Source organism: Nycticebus coucang, chromosome 4 (assembly GCF_027406575.1).
Source record: "Nycticebus coucang isolate mNycCou1 chromosome 4, mNycCou1.pri, whole genome shotgun sequence".
Lineage (NCBI taxonomy): Eukaryota > Metazoa > Chordata > Mammalia > Primates > Lorisidae > Nycticebus > Nycticebus coucang.
The window spans coordinates 48464024-48478716 of NC_069783.1; the positions used below are offsets into that span (position 1 = coordinate 48464024).

General features: G+C 38.7%; 1 protein-coding gene across 23 annotated transcripts in view; it reads right to left on the reverse strand.

Moving 5' to 3' along the window:
* The window catches only part of NRXN1 (neurexin 1), a 1108798-nt gene that overhangs the window by 16473 nt on the left and 1077632 nt on the right, over window positions 1-14693 (reverse strand). For 13 of the 23 annotated variants that reach the window (XM_053587958.1, XM_053587974.1, XM_053587968.1 and 10 more), the window contains one exon: window positions 9905-9992. In XM_053587958.1, the coding sequence (XP_053443933.1) occupies window positions 9905-9992 (88 nt within the window). The remainder of the gene's footprint in view (window positions 1-9904; window positions 9993-14693) is intronic. The other 10 variants (XM_053587975.1, XM_053587972.1, XM_053587973.1 and 7 more) reach the window with 1 other exon arrangement.

Sequence of the window (14693 nt, forward strand, 5' to 3'; positions counted from 1 at the left end):
TTACACCTGTGGCCCTTCCTGCACACAGTCTCCTGAACTCCTTGAAGGGGCTGCAGCCTGTGAGGGTCCCTGAGAACTGGCCTTGCATTCTCCAGGCTGGATGCAGTGGGCTGGGGCAGGACTTCCAGGGGATGCTCTTAGCGGAAGCTCCCGCACAGCCAGCCCAACTGTTCCAGCCAAAGATCCAGGCCCCGTACCAACAGACTGAAAAAAAAAAAAAAAAAAAGAAAAAAAAAGCCAGCCCCTGTTTTGGCCAAAGTCCTGACCATAACACATTCAAAATGCTGAGTGGGGCCTTTGCCTGTGGTTGGGGGAGGAAGATCCCTGGTTTGCTCTGGGCTTTCCCAGCATTTCTGGAGCCAGGTCACCCTCTCCAACTTGGCAGGAGGCGACTTGGGGGCCCATCCTCCAGGAGGGGCCTGCTGGGCACAGATGCCAACAGAACCACTCCAGAGGGTGGGGAAAGATCCCTCTTGGAGGAGGAAGACTCAGTGGAGATTCCACTCCTCTTAGTGAGTGGAGTTGAGCTACAATTTCCTGTTGCAGCAGGGGCAGGCACAGGATGCCGAGGCCCCTCAGAGTTCCCTCCGCACACCTTAGGGGAGCAGGGCCTGCTCTCCTCCCATAGTGGGCTAAGAAGCCCACCACTTGCATAAGATTGTTCACTATTCTGCCAGCAGGAGGAGGACCCAGAGAAAGATATTCTAGGTGCCAGAAAACTGAGAATTATTTGTCTTTGTGGCCATCTCGGGTGGAGTGAGAGATCCTTATGGTTCACTGCAGGCAGGGAGGCCCCCGGGGGGAAGGATCCCCCTTCCCGTACCCAGTCTGCTTGCTCAGTAACCATCCTCTCTTCTCTTCTCTCCTCCTTATTGTCCTCATTCTCACAGTTGGTCTCAATGGAGCCCTAAGCACTTTGATTTTTTTTTCTCCTTGTGATCTATCCCTCAATTTCAACTACTCCAAGTTCTTTTCAGTCCAGTTTTCCTCCTTGTGAAGGGAGCTTCTGCAGAAAGCTGCCCTGGTCAGCCAGCATGCCCCCTCCTAGATGTGAAAGTGTTAACTGCTACCCTGTTTCCCCGAAAATAAGACATCCTCCGAAAATAAGACCTACTTAGAGGAAAGATGAGACGTCCCCTGAAAATAAGACCTAGCACATCTTTGGGAGCACACCTTAAAACAAGACACCGTCTTATTTTCTGGGAAACAGGGTAACACGTCTCCTTCTTGTTTAGGGGTATAGATTTATTTCCTTTAATGATATGGTTTATAGCCTAGTTAATCTGTTAGCATTACTAATAAAAGCAAATTAATATTATCAAAGTTTTCAAGGGACAGAAAATACTAAGTGCTTTGCATGCATTGTCTCATTTTTATTAGTACACTGTCGTGGGTATTGAACATTATTCATGTTGTTTTGCGGATGCAAAAAGTCAAAGACACGGAGGTTTGATGATTTGATTCTAATTACACAGCAGGTGGCTGAACTGGGATTTGAACACAGACATTCTGACTTCCCAATTTACTCAGAGTCACAAAAGATCTTCCTGCACTCACAGAGGTGATATTAGTACTTCTCTTTCTTTCTCTTAGTTTTTTAATAATGAAATTCATGGCTCTGGCTATACTGGCATCTTTAATACATCATTCTTAACCTGGAAAATTAATAAAATATTCTTTTCTGTTTTAGTACCAATGCCAGGCTTCTGTGGATAGGCAAGGAGCTACTCATGTCAACAATGACTTAATCAGCAAGTCAGTGAGTAGGCTAAAGCCCAATGTGGCATTCGCTGCTCCTCAGAGCACATGAGCCAACAATGAAAGTCTATTGGCTCTTCATGGAGGCAACATGTCATGTACAGTGGCACTTAGAATATGCTGGCTTACTTAGGATATTATCCTAGCAAAGTTAATTAATGAGGTACTAGGAAAACTCCACAGGAAACCAATTTCGTTATCAGAACAGGTATTGGATACAAATTGCAAGACAACATGCCTGCGCACTTCCTAGAGTTCACGTTTTTGTAAGGGATAAATGTACTCTATATTTTTCTAAATGCATTCTACATTTCTCACTTCAAGGTTGGTAAACATTTTACATCTCCCTGCCTCCTTCATCAGGACATGTCACACGTTAGAAAGGCTCTTATTACATTTTAGAATTTCTAATAAGAACTCGTGGGTGGGCTCGGTGGCTCACTCCTGCAATCCTGGCACTCTGGGAGGAAAAAATGGGTGGCTTGCTTGAGCTCAGGAGTTCCAGACCAGCCTTGAACAAAAGCAAGACCTGTCTCTAATAAAAATAGAAAAGAAACAAAAGTAGCCAGGCATTGTAGAGGATGCGTGTAATCCCAGCTACTCGGGAGGCTAAGGCTAGGTGTCCGAGGTTGCTATGAGCTAGGCTGACCCCACAACATTCTCTCTACCTAGCGGGTTACAGACTGAGAGGCTGTCTGGAAAAAAAAAAAAAAAACTTGTGAGATGAAACTGATTACTAATGCTTTAAGCCTGGATACATATAGATTGCCTAAAAATGTATTCTGCACTCATTACTGAGCAGATTCTTTTACTTATTTTGGGAGGGTTCTAAATTAGCAGCCATCTATTTTTTACAGAGTTTCAAGGAAATGCTCAGTCTAACTCAGCAAACTCTCTTATATGGTAAGTAATTTTTATAAGTGGCCAATCTTGTTAGTTAAGACATTTTAACCAAGTCCATCCTCTCTAATGCTAAAAGGCACTGTGGTCATTTTTCACTCAAATCAAAACTGCAATGCCTCATGAAGGCCCATTACAAAGCTGAATGATGCACCCACTGTCACAAAATCAAGGCTAATAGCAGTGGGCATAATTACTTGTTAAACTCTTAGTATATGCCAGACACTCTCCTAAGCACTGTGTATACATCCTCTTTTTAAAAATCTCATAAGGACACTAATCTCCCCATTTTTATGGAGTAGAAAATTGAGCATCAACAATGTGCTGAATAACTTTTCCAATGCTAGGAAAGGGCTGCATCTCAAACTAGTTCTATCTGACACAAAGTCCCAGCCATAACTATAATACTCGTTCTGTGTTGCATATCACAGTTCTTACAAAATGCTGTTAAAAGTTTTTCTAAAGTGTGTAACAAAAGCTACTCGGGAGGCTAAGGCAAGAGGATCACTTGAGCCCAAGAGTTTAAGAGTCTGACATTGCTGTGAGCTATGATTCCACAGCACTAACTCAGGGTGACTGAGTGAGACTCTGTCTCAAAAAGAAAAGAAAAAGAAATAAGAAAGAAGGAAAGAGAAAGAAAGAGTGTGATAAGAATCTGTTATATATATATATATTTAAGTCCAACAATCACAAAATGGCAAAATAGTCCAGATCACATAAAAATGTTTGTATTCTAGAAAAAATAAGTCTTCGGTTTATTTTGTTTCTTGCTGTTCCTGGTAGGAACTAATTTTGGTGAATGAAAACAGGCTGCTCAAAAAGTTAATCTTAGCTTAGGTTGACCAGATTTGCTCCCAGTCTTATATAGAAATATAAGGGGATTTGTGTTTACAAATTCTCTCTCTGCCCTTTTCAAGTATCAAGAACCGGACAGCCATCTCTTTGGAAACATAACCATCAAAGAGGGTAGCATCCCTATCTCCCACTTTCTCTGGGAAGAGTAGAGGCCTAACTTTGGTGGGCTCCCTGTTCCTACTAATAAAACTACCTTCCCTCGAGAACATCAGAGAAAGTTTACTCTTCCTGGGGGAAGCCAATTCACACACACAATTGGCCCCAGTGCTCCAGCATCTTTTTATTTCTGCCAGTGAATTGGTCTGAGGCTAAGTTCTGGCCCCTCCGCTGCTATTGCAATAGCCTTGAATAAATCTTCTTTGCCGGTTTAACTTGGTTCAATGTAATTTTTACTCTGACATCACTCCCTACAGAAAAGCAGGAGGAAAGTTAGTAAGAACTACATCTGAAGACTCCCACCCATTTCAGCCTTATGCCGTTCATTTTCACTTCAGTGTTCTGGAGAAGGGAATTCATGTGGGAAACAGCGGTTGCCTCGCCAGCGTGCTGGACCCTGACAGCCAGTGAACAAGCACATCACTGCCCAACTTCAGGTGCCCTGTCTGTGCCTGAGTGATTAGCTGGACCCTTGGCACTGACTCTGGTCTGTACTCAGGAGATACAGCAGACATTCCCCTACAGGGAACTCTCTCATTACTACTATTTTTCTGGCTACAGCCTCAGAAGCCTCCATTTTGACAGCAATGTGTTGACTATTATGGGCTAACTTAAGTCACTTTTGAATCATTACATAATAAATACCCCAAATGTAAATGTAGAGCAAAACTGTTTTCCAATCAGGCTCTAAAAATATGATCTAATAAGTGACATATTCCTTTAAGTGATTGTGATTACTTAATGAAAAAATGCACCTGGTTCAATATACGGAACTTTATTCCTAATGTGGTTAATGAGATCGGTTCAATAGAAATCCCCTGATCTCTCAAAATAGCACCCTGGAAAACCACTCAAAATGGGATGGCAATTGCAACAAAATGAGCCTAATGAATAGTAATACATGGAAAGGAATTTGCCTTCAAATTTAAATTTATGTCTTGGAATTATTTAAATGAACATTTAAAGAATTAATCCTGTATTTGTGAGGTGCCTCAATTTCAGAGGAAAAACCTAAATTCCAAAAAACTAAAAGCCAAACTTCTCTAAACTGGAGAGCTCAGTATCTCTCTCATATTATACTACATAACTTGATCTCTCTGAATCTCCTTAGCTATGAAGATAATGAAATAAAGTAACATTTGCAGAGGACTAAGATAAGGATAAGAATCATGAAATAGAGTGATGTTTGTAAAGGATTAAGAACAATGATAGACACAGAATAAATCTACTCTGAAACCTAGCTGCCATTGCTTATGTAATCTGAACCTTGCTAAATGTAACTCACAGGTATACAATCTGTTTTGTGTCGTTGTTCTGATCACCTCATTTCTTTTGTTTAAGCTAAAAAAATACCACAAGAATGAATGATTCTTTTCTTCTCCCATGATTATACTCAGGTATGTTGTTATTCAATGGAGCTCTTCTTTTTCTAGTTTGACAAAAGTTTAATTGATTTTAAATGACCCCATATCCTACTAGCTACCCACCCCCAACACACACAAAGAGAATTGACACAATATTCTCAGAATTACATCAAAGAGGAAATTGTCCTTCCTAAAGAGAAATGGGAAGCCGGTCCTGTTCTCTTTCTAAAAAATAACAAATTGGAATTATTAATTAAGAAGCTTTTACACAAAAAGGGTCATTATCTTCATATAATCTCAAATATCGACATAAAAAAATCACCCTTTCGGACTCTTTGGAAGTTTTGAGAAAGGGTTCTATTTAGAAGACTGCTCTCAAACTAAGATATACTGGCACGATTAAAGGGCATCTTGGAAGTGGTTTTGCGGTGTTGCAAGTTTGTGAACTAAGTGAATCTAAAATGTAACATTTCAAAGAAATCTGTTTTTATAGAAACTTACATTTATGTGAAAAGAAGTCTTGGAAAATATGTATGCTTATATAATAATGCAAATAGTTATAACAGCAAACACATAATACTTACTACAAGCAAGACATTGTTCTATAACATGCTTTCATATATATCAATTCATTTATTCCAACAAGTGCCTCTCTAGGCTGGGGGAAATCACAGAAGGTACAAGTGTTTTTGAGAAAAAGTGTGAAGAAAACATTGCCCATCTGTCATGTGTCTAGGCTGCTTAAGACAAGCACTTTAGGACAAGGGTGGCCTGTGACCTCGTTGCCAAAGGTTGTTTCAGATTTCTCTACCTGTCAAGTAAGAGCCGGTGTTCAGTTAGCCTTCCTGAATTGCATAGCCACCCTTTCATATTCTAAAACACTGTGTATACTAAGGTGAAGTCATCATCCAGTGCTAACCATGCAGGACAGTGTGGCTGGACGTGAGTGTAATTGAGGTCCATGTGTTTCCACCCAGGAGGCTGTCCCTCCTCTTGTTTTAACATGCTCAGCTCCCATCAGGAGACCTGAGTGGTTTCATCAGTTGCCCACCAATTTTCAGCCAGGAAAAGTAACAACATTATGTAAAAGAGAAAAAATAGCTCAGATATTCTTTTTAGATAACTGAATTGGAAAAAAGAAAAGCCACCATTTGTGTTCTACATTATGTCAGGTATTATAGTAAATGCCTTAAATACATAAACTTTAATTTTTGCAATAACTCTGAAAAATAGATAAACTTTAATGTCATCAGTAATGTAACTATAATAAAAAAAAAATACTAAGATAGCATCTATGGTAGAATGAAGCATGTCCTTTGTTAGATGAGAACTCAAGGTGTGAACTTTATATTTTTGTTTTCAGAGCTGAGCAACTTCAGTGGGTGTACAGGAGGACTCGGAAACTCTTGATTGATGATGAAACAGACAACCCACCAAATACAACTCCCCTCTTCATCAAGAGCTCTGATGGGAACCACATGGCAATTCAAACTTATCAAACACTTGATAAAAGAAATAATTTATTAGGGCTCAAGAAGGTGCCAGTTTTTTTCCTGTTAGTTCTCTTAACAGCCTTAGGAGGGTACTTAATGAAGATGGCACATTTTCAGAGAAAAAGCCATTTTTTTTTTTTTTTTGAGTGTGGAGGGAGAATCAGATTGATTGGAAAACTTTCATGTGTAAGTACTTAGGGGATATGAAAAGCCCAGAAGATTTGGACAATGTACTATAAAAGTAATTATGCATCTCATTACAGAGATCTGCTTTCACTTGCTTAAGGAGGAGCAAATGTGCATAGCAGATATGTCCTAACTAAATATTTGGAATACTTAATACAACTACACATATGCGTTTTCTAAAAGGTTAGTATCCCAAATATGACCTGACATCTGAAATGATTTTATCAAGATACATCTAACAGTATCCAAAGTCCAAAGACATAAACAACTACAATTATTGTCCATATTATTTTATAGTTGTATTCAAGATGAAGAACAAGCAGGAAAAGGATTTAAGAAAGTCAGTACCTTAAGGAACCTGGAGGAGGGGCATCTTATAATGAAACAATATTCAGATTTAAACAGGATTAAAGAATGCAGGTTTCCAAAAAAAAAAAGTTGAAAAATAGAAAAAAAATCATATAAATCAAGAACTTCATCAGCAGTTGTTATATAAATAGAACCAATTCTGTCAATTCTCTATGAAACATTAAAAATGGGTATTAAAAAATCACAGAGAGTTGGACAAAAAAGAAAACTACTGCAGAAAGGCATTTAATTTACCAAATGCAATATAGAAACTACTCATGGCACAGACACTACCATGACCAGGTGAGATAAGAACACAGGAGAAGCTACAGCAAATAATTCCATTGACCCAACAGAATTGAAAGTTTTTCTGTTGATGGGAATTGATGAATTGAAAACTACAAAGCAAGGAAAGAAACAATTAGAGAGGATGAGAAGTTAAACTCGGTTTGGTACAAGGGTATTAAAGTAGCTATCATTAGAAAGAGTCAGTCGCTGCGGTGTCTTACACTTGGGCAACAGACTTCAGTGCAGGAGAACAGAATTAAAATTTATATAACAAGCCCATGCAGGCAGCAAGACAAACATGGTTCTTTATAAATGGTGTAGGGAGATGCACGCTGTGCATTAATGAATAAATAACAAATCAGTAAATGTGATTCTTTCAGATAGGGATTGTGTGGTAAAGAAAATAGAAGCAGGAAGATTATTTGGAATATGGCTATTAACTAAGCTGTTATTTGCTGTCTGTTGTGCTGTGCAGTTTAATAAAGTAGGCAAAAGTCAGGTGAATAAAAAGGAGAAGATGACTGGATGGTTATCTCTCTCTTTTCTCTCTTCTTCTCCCCTCACCATCCTGTTCTTGGGTTCAGTATCCCCAGAGAAAAAGTGAGATAGTAAACCTAGTGTATGAGGAATGGTTAATAAGACCTATAATCCATGGCCAGAAGAATTCGATTATTTAATTGAACTCAAGAAGAAAAAAAATAATTTTAGGTGCAATGAGAGCTCTCGCCCTGGATTTACTAGGTGCTTAAGATAAGGACTGTGTCAGAAGATGATGCTAGCCCACACTCAGCCCCAGCAAAAGGATTCAGGCCAAAGGAAGATCAGCAGTGCTGTAATTAGTAAGAACCTATCTAGTTTTCATCACTGTGTTAATACTATGTAACATACTGAAAATATTGACCATCAAGAAAACACTAATTGAGGGAACAGAACCCACTGCAAACAACTCCCACCCTTTGCACTAATACCAGCCTTTTTATATGAACAACCCATACATCTCAGAGAAGATACAAAATAAACATCCTGGTATGAAAATATAACACCAGAAAGGGCATGTGAGCATAGGAGAAATGGGGGGGAGAGGGAAACTGAGGCCAGGAGAAGACAGAGAGATGGACTGATATAATGATGAAAAAGCAATAAATTATTTTTTTATTGGCACAGAAACAGTGAAAATACTAATGAAACAAAGGCAGCGTCTTGGTGAAGGGGATGAGGAAGGTGTCATGAAGGCATCATCCTTGTACCTGTCCAGACAACCAATGGGGCATGGTTGTAGGAGATCAGTGAGCTAGGGAATTGAGTGGATGAACATCAGAGATCTGAAAATGGTGTATGACAGACATTTCTGGTGCTGACAGTCTACATTGGCACTGTGGAGTTTAGAGGGATGGGGACCAGAGCACAGTCTGCCTTGCTCCCCAGGCCCTGTCCTGCTGAGAGGTGAGCACTGAGCTTCTGTCCTCCCTGGCACTCAGCAGCTGCTCTCCAATTGCTCAGAGTCAGGAGCTATAACTAGTGGGGGATGTGATACTCAAAAGGAGATGCAGTGTACACATCTTCAAATGTTTTGTGCCCAAATATCAAAATAAGTAGATTTACTCTAAAATGGTATTCTTCAGAAAAATGTAAATTCGTTATGTTATTGTGGCATGAATCTTCCTAGAGTTCCAGGTGACATCAATAGAGGTCAAGTGCTAGTGAATGGTGGTTAGATCCTATCTACCTCACTAATTTTGTTAACATATACAAGAAAATTATTGAGTTTTAGGCAACACGGCTGTACAAAGAAAAGTCATAGAAATGACCCTAATGCTTGTTATTATGAATATTTGGAATGAAATTCAAATCTTGAGTCATATATTTTCAGGGTCAACAGCCACCATGTAGGTGACGTAAGGGCTATTTGGAAACAGTATTTACGTGTTAGTCACTTTGGGTAAGATGCAAACACATTACAGAGGAAGAGGAGAGATTATGCATCACCTAGAAGTCAAATGCATCAGTCTGAATTTTATGGAACACTCAAACATTTCTTTATTAAGTATATCAAGGACTCTACCTGTTGTTTGTTTTACTACTTCCATAATTTTCTCACTTCCGAAATTCAGAAACATATCCCTTAAGACAGTTTGTTGGCAGAGTGAGTGATGGGGACTTTTTTGTCAGTAGAAAGGTGAAGTAATTTTCCACCATGCACTGCAATTTTTTAGCTTTACAATTTTATTAAAAGTGACCCAAGGGAAACTCCATTATATTGTTATACACAAAAATCATTTTGTGAACTAATGGGAAGAGAACAGTGAGGTAGCAGCCTCGTGTGCTGTCCCCACTGCTTTTTCTAAAATACATAATTTTGATGGGTTTTATTTTTAAATGTTTTCAATAAATATGGAAAAATTTCTCTATGTAAAAAGCAAGGGCCCTTCTCTCCCAATGAGCCATTCTCTGATAAGAGAGTTTTCTAGACATGTAATGTAAGGCTCTTCTAAGGAACATAGCATGCAACAAAGATTTACAGCAAAGCCAAGGAAGTAAGAAAAAAAATCGACTAACCTAACCCACCTGAGCTCGGCTCACAGGGGTCAATGTCCTCATCATCACTGGGACACTCTGCTGAGGCCACAAGGATGTCATCTGTGGTCTGCAAAAGAATCACATTCAGCAGGTTAATTTAAAGGGTCCTAACAGAGCCTCTCATCTTTGTCTCACTGACAACTGAAAGATGGTTTACACCTCACAGACTGAGAAAGCAAGTTCAATATTGTTCTTTTCCAAGACACCAAGCTTAAATTTGTGAACTTTAGATCCCGCACAGGAGTTATCTGCATATTTGGGAAGACATGATTAACCTTATTTTACATGAGAACATAGAAATAGTGACAGCCAAGGTGTAGATAAGCATCCATTGAGCTGCAGAGGGAGCTGCACGAAGTGGCATACAAAGGCCTAAAACAACCTGGCAGAAACAGATGATCTGAGATTTATTACAGCTCCGGAGTGCTACAAGGTATGCATCAGTGGGCTTTATGTAGTACTTGAGCTTGGCTTCCTAAAAGCAGAACAGCCATAACCTTTTCCATTTGCAAGCAAGTGGAGCTGGATGAGTCTTTGAGATATAGCTTGTTATTATTAGAAAACACGGATTAAGTAGAGAATTAAATATATCTTTCACTGATGCAAAAAGTGAAGGCAATACAGCTCATTTAAGGTGCTCTCATATTTGTTAGGCTTTCAGGCTTGACTCTCGTTTTTGTAATGTTCAGGCAAAGTACTGTTTCCCCATTGTCCTTCTCCTCACCAAGGTTTCATAATCAATGAAAAGTGTATTCAGCGTGGGGGAGGGGAAGCGGTGACAGTTTTCTCTGTGACATTCTAGTTGCTTCATTGCACTTCCAGTGAAAAGATAACTGTCACTGTAATAAAAGCAGAGTGTGTAAATCCTAGCAGTTAGTCACACAAGTAACACACTGGCAAGCACCATAGGTTGTTCTTTATTGCCACTTACAAGCAGCAGTCACCCAGGATAGATACTGCACGGGGTTTGTAAAGGTTTGCATCAGATTTGGCTCATGCTAAAGTAAAACAGAGGGAATCCAAGGCACAAGAATGAAAAGTATCTCATTACATCTGCTAAGGATTAGTGGTTCGTGATCTTCCTAATGCCGCAGGGTATTTTCATTGTTAAAAAGGAATCATGACCCACAGGTTGAGAACCGCTGGGTAGAGAGAACTCAGAACTGCAACGTTTATGCACTCCTCATTTTAAAGCAGAACTGGAAGAGTACAGGTTCTACTTCACAGAAAAAGCAGAAATATGACACGGTTAATCTCATAAAAGGAGCACCTAATGATGTCACAGATGAAGAAATAAATTCTAAGAAAGTGGTGGCATTTTGAAAAATGGACCCAAGAGGTGATGCACTTTTATGATAAATTCGAGGCTTAAAAATCTTTCAAGTGCAGGGTCTTTAAGAATAAAGTATTTGCTCAGATGCTAATGCTTCACAGAACTTTAAATAAATGTAAGACTTTAAATAGCATTTAAGGTGGTTTCTTGTTATTCTTCTCTTGATTCTTCCAAGACAGTTGAGAGACTTTCTGGATTCATTCATTTTGCTATTATTATTTTAAAAGGGGACCTTCAGAATGGTGGTTTTCCTAGAAGCCTAACAATGTCAATGAAAACTGTCAGCAACTGGTGTAACAGTCATCAAGCCTTTCCTGAAAGTGAGCTTTAGAAGGCAAAGACCCAGGCTCCTTTTGAACAATATCCAAACAAACTTGATAATGACAAGTTACTGGATGATGTGGTCTAGCAGGTAAGCAGAAAATCAGCCAATTTTCCACTAGCTACTGGTGAGCTAGTAGAAAGCTACTTTTACTCTCAACCATAGTGGATACTTTTTCAAATTAATATCAAGGTTGTAAGAGAATTTCTCATTTTCCTTAAGGAAACTTAAATACTGTGTATTGATGAAATCAATATAGTGGTATTGTTACTATTGGTGTTTTTTTTTTTTTCTTGCTTGGGGGAGGAGAATGTAACTAAATTCTTTAAACTGATGGCTCCCGTCTTGGCAGTGATATGGGTCTTTCCTCTCCTCCCCTGGAGGGGCATTTGGCAAAGTCTGGGGATATTTTAGGTTGCCCAAATTAGGAGTTTGGGGTCTGCTCCTGTTGGTATCTAGTTGGTAAAGGCCAAGGATGCTGCTGAACATTCTAAAATGTACATGATCGCTCTAACACAGGAAAGAACATCTAACCTAAAATGTCAGCAGTGCCAAATGGAGAAACTCTGCTTTGAAGGTCTAGAAACTGTTCTGTGCCTTACTTTTCTCATCTTAAAAAAAAAAAAAAAATAGAGAGCATAATAGTATAGAATGACATTATAAACTTAAAAAAAAAATTTAGTATAATGAACACTGTCTTTAAATTTCACGATGTTGGCACCACTTAATTTAATCTTTGTGCACTCTATAAATGATGAAATTTTAGCTATTAAACTGAAACTTGTACATACAAATTATTCTCAACTCCAGGTCTCAGTTAGAATTTACATCAAAATACTGTTTTTTATGTTGGTATTTTGTTGAACCAAGTATCACTTTTTTTTTTTTTTTTTTTTGACAGAGTCTCACTATGTTACCCTGGTAGAGTGCCGTGGCATCACAGTTTACAGCAATCTCTAACTCTTGTGCTTAAGCGATTCTCTTGCCTCAGCCTCCCAAGTAGCTGGGACTACAGGCACCCACCACAACGCCCAGCTATTTTTTTGTTGTAGTTGTCAAGGTTGTTTAGCAGGTCTAAGTCGGTTTGCTACGCAGGTATATGTGGCTGGTGCCATAACGACCACTGTGCTATGGGTGCCAAGCCCCGAGTATCGTGTTTTACTGTCTAGGTTCAAATTCTGATCTTTCTGAAGGCAAACATCACATATAAATAAGGAAGACTGATTTTTAGAAGAAACTCTTGGACTACTTAGGTGTGACTCAGTGGCTAGTGCTTCTTGTATCACCTAAATAATTTAGTCTGCAGTTAAGTTTTGTTTTGTAAGCTGACCTAGTTTCTTTTGGAACAATTCCACAGAAAATAGAAAGTGTTAGAATTTTCTCAGTGTCACCCTTCACAGAAAACAATTCCTAAAATATCAAAAGATGTCTGACCAAAGTACCTCCTGTAGCCCTCGTGGAGTAGAAAAAATAACTGTACAAGTATGACCCCTTTGAAATCTATATTTTAGCTTTTAACATCCTCTTCCTAGTGTAATGAAAATGCATTACTGATCTTTATGTTTGATTTATTCAGAAATTAAATACTAGAAATAGTCCTGTGAATGACAGATCTCAAATCAATAGATGCCTTGGCAGAAATCATCATGGTATGAAAAATTGGGAAGGGGCTCAAGTGTAGGGGGAAAAATAAAATTTCCGTTGGGAAGCTGAACTCACTAAACAATTTTCTAGCCAAAGGTATATAATTTAAATTTAATACACTGTGTTTGGAGCGGCCTCTCTATGACTTGCTGTTGCTAGAATAGCAGAATGAAACTTGAATGTGTCACGTTAATCAACTCTCTATTCTTCAGTACACTTTTCCCTGATGTTTATAACCTTTCTCAGAAGAGAGACAACCTGCTGAAGAAGACAGAATAGTGATCAAGCAAAAGCCTTAACTTTATGTAACAGTCCATTTAGAGAAGTGTCTCTAATGGCGCATTTAACCTCTCACAGGTCAAAGTGCCCTGCTGATCGTCCCTAATTCAGAGTGGTCTATATATATATACATGCCAAGTACCTGTTCTTGTTTCAAGTGTCTACTAAAATCTAGGCTATCATACCTTCAGGGGGCAAAGAAAGAATTGGACAGAATTCAAGAAATGAAGGCTTAAAACTTAATCTGGCATATTCTGTATTTGAACGCCCTGCATGTTATAAGCTTTGAGAAAATGTAATCAGGATGATGAAAAAGTAGACTCTTAATGTATAAGAAGAAATTTACCATCCAGGGGTATCGGGGGCAGGCCATTTGGTGGGTTAGAAATTAGACAAACACTGGTGTATTTTTGCTGTTGTTTTCCTCACTTATAGGGAACCTTTTAATTTTATCATCATGTACTTGCTCTCATTTATAAAAATACAGTTTAAATGCATATATGTGTGGTAAAAATATATGACAATATTATGAATAAATCTAGTATTATAACAGTACATTCCTGCTAAGAGCAACATTTCTAGACTTCATTCCCTAAGATAAACGTCTTTGCTGAAGACGGATGGATTCCAGTGAAGACACCGGCAAGAAAACTCGACCAGAAAGGCAAACCTCCTCTGCGAAGAATAAAGCTAATTCCATTTGTGGAACAGGATGTTCGCTGTGACTACGATTCGAACAAAGAAATTCTTACTTTATTCTAAAATTTTAAGTGGAACTTTATTCTTAAATGGTGATAGTATATCCTACTATACATCGGATACAAAGTAAAAAAAAAACAAAACATTGTCTCAAGGGATGGTGCTCACTTGTATAACATTATTTAACCCAAGATGGGTATTTTACTGCTGTGATTATTATTTATACTGCATTGTTCCAGACAACTGATGGGCTAAATATAGGATAAGCTGAAATGTGAGGTGTTTGCTTAATTGGCAGGTACTGGGTTTTGCTGATACTTTTCTCTGTGAAGCTCTGAAAGAGAGAGAGCTTTCATGTCAGGCTTTCATGACTGAATCTAACAGCTTCTCCAGAAAAGATTTACACTGCATGAGAGTTCCTAAAAAAAAAAAAAGTCTGACAAGATTCAGAATTAGTGTCACATATTTCCCAAGCAAGATTCCAACCCATT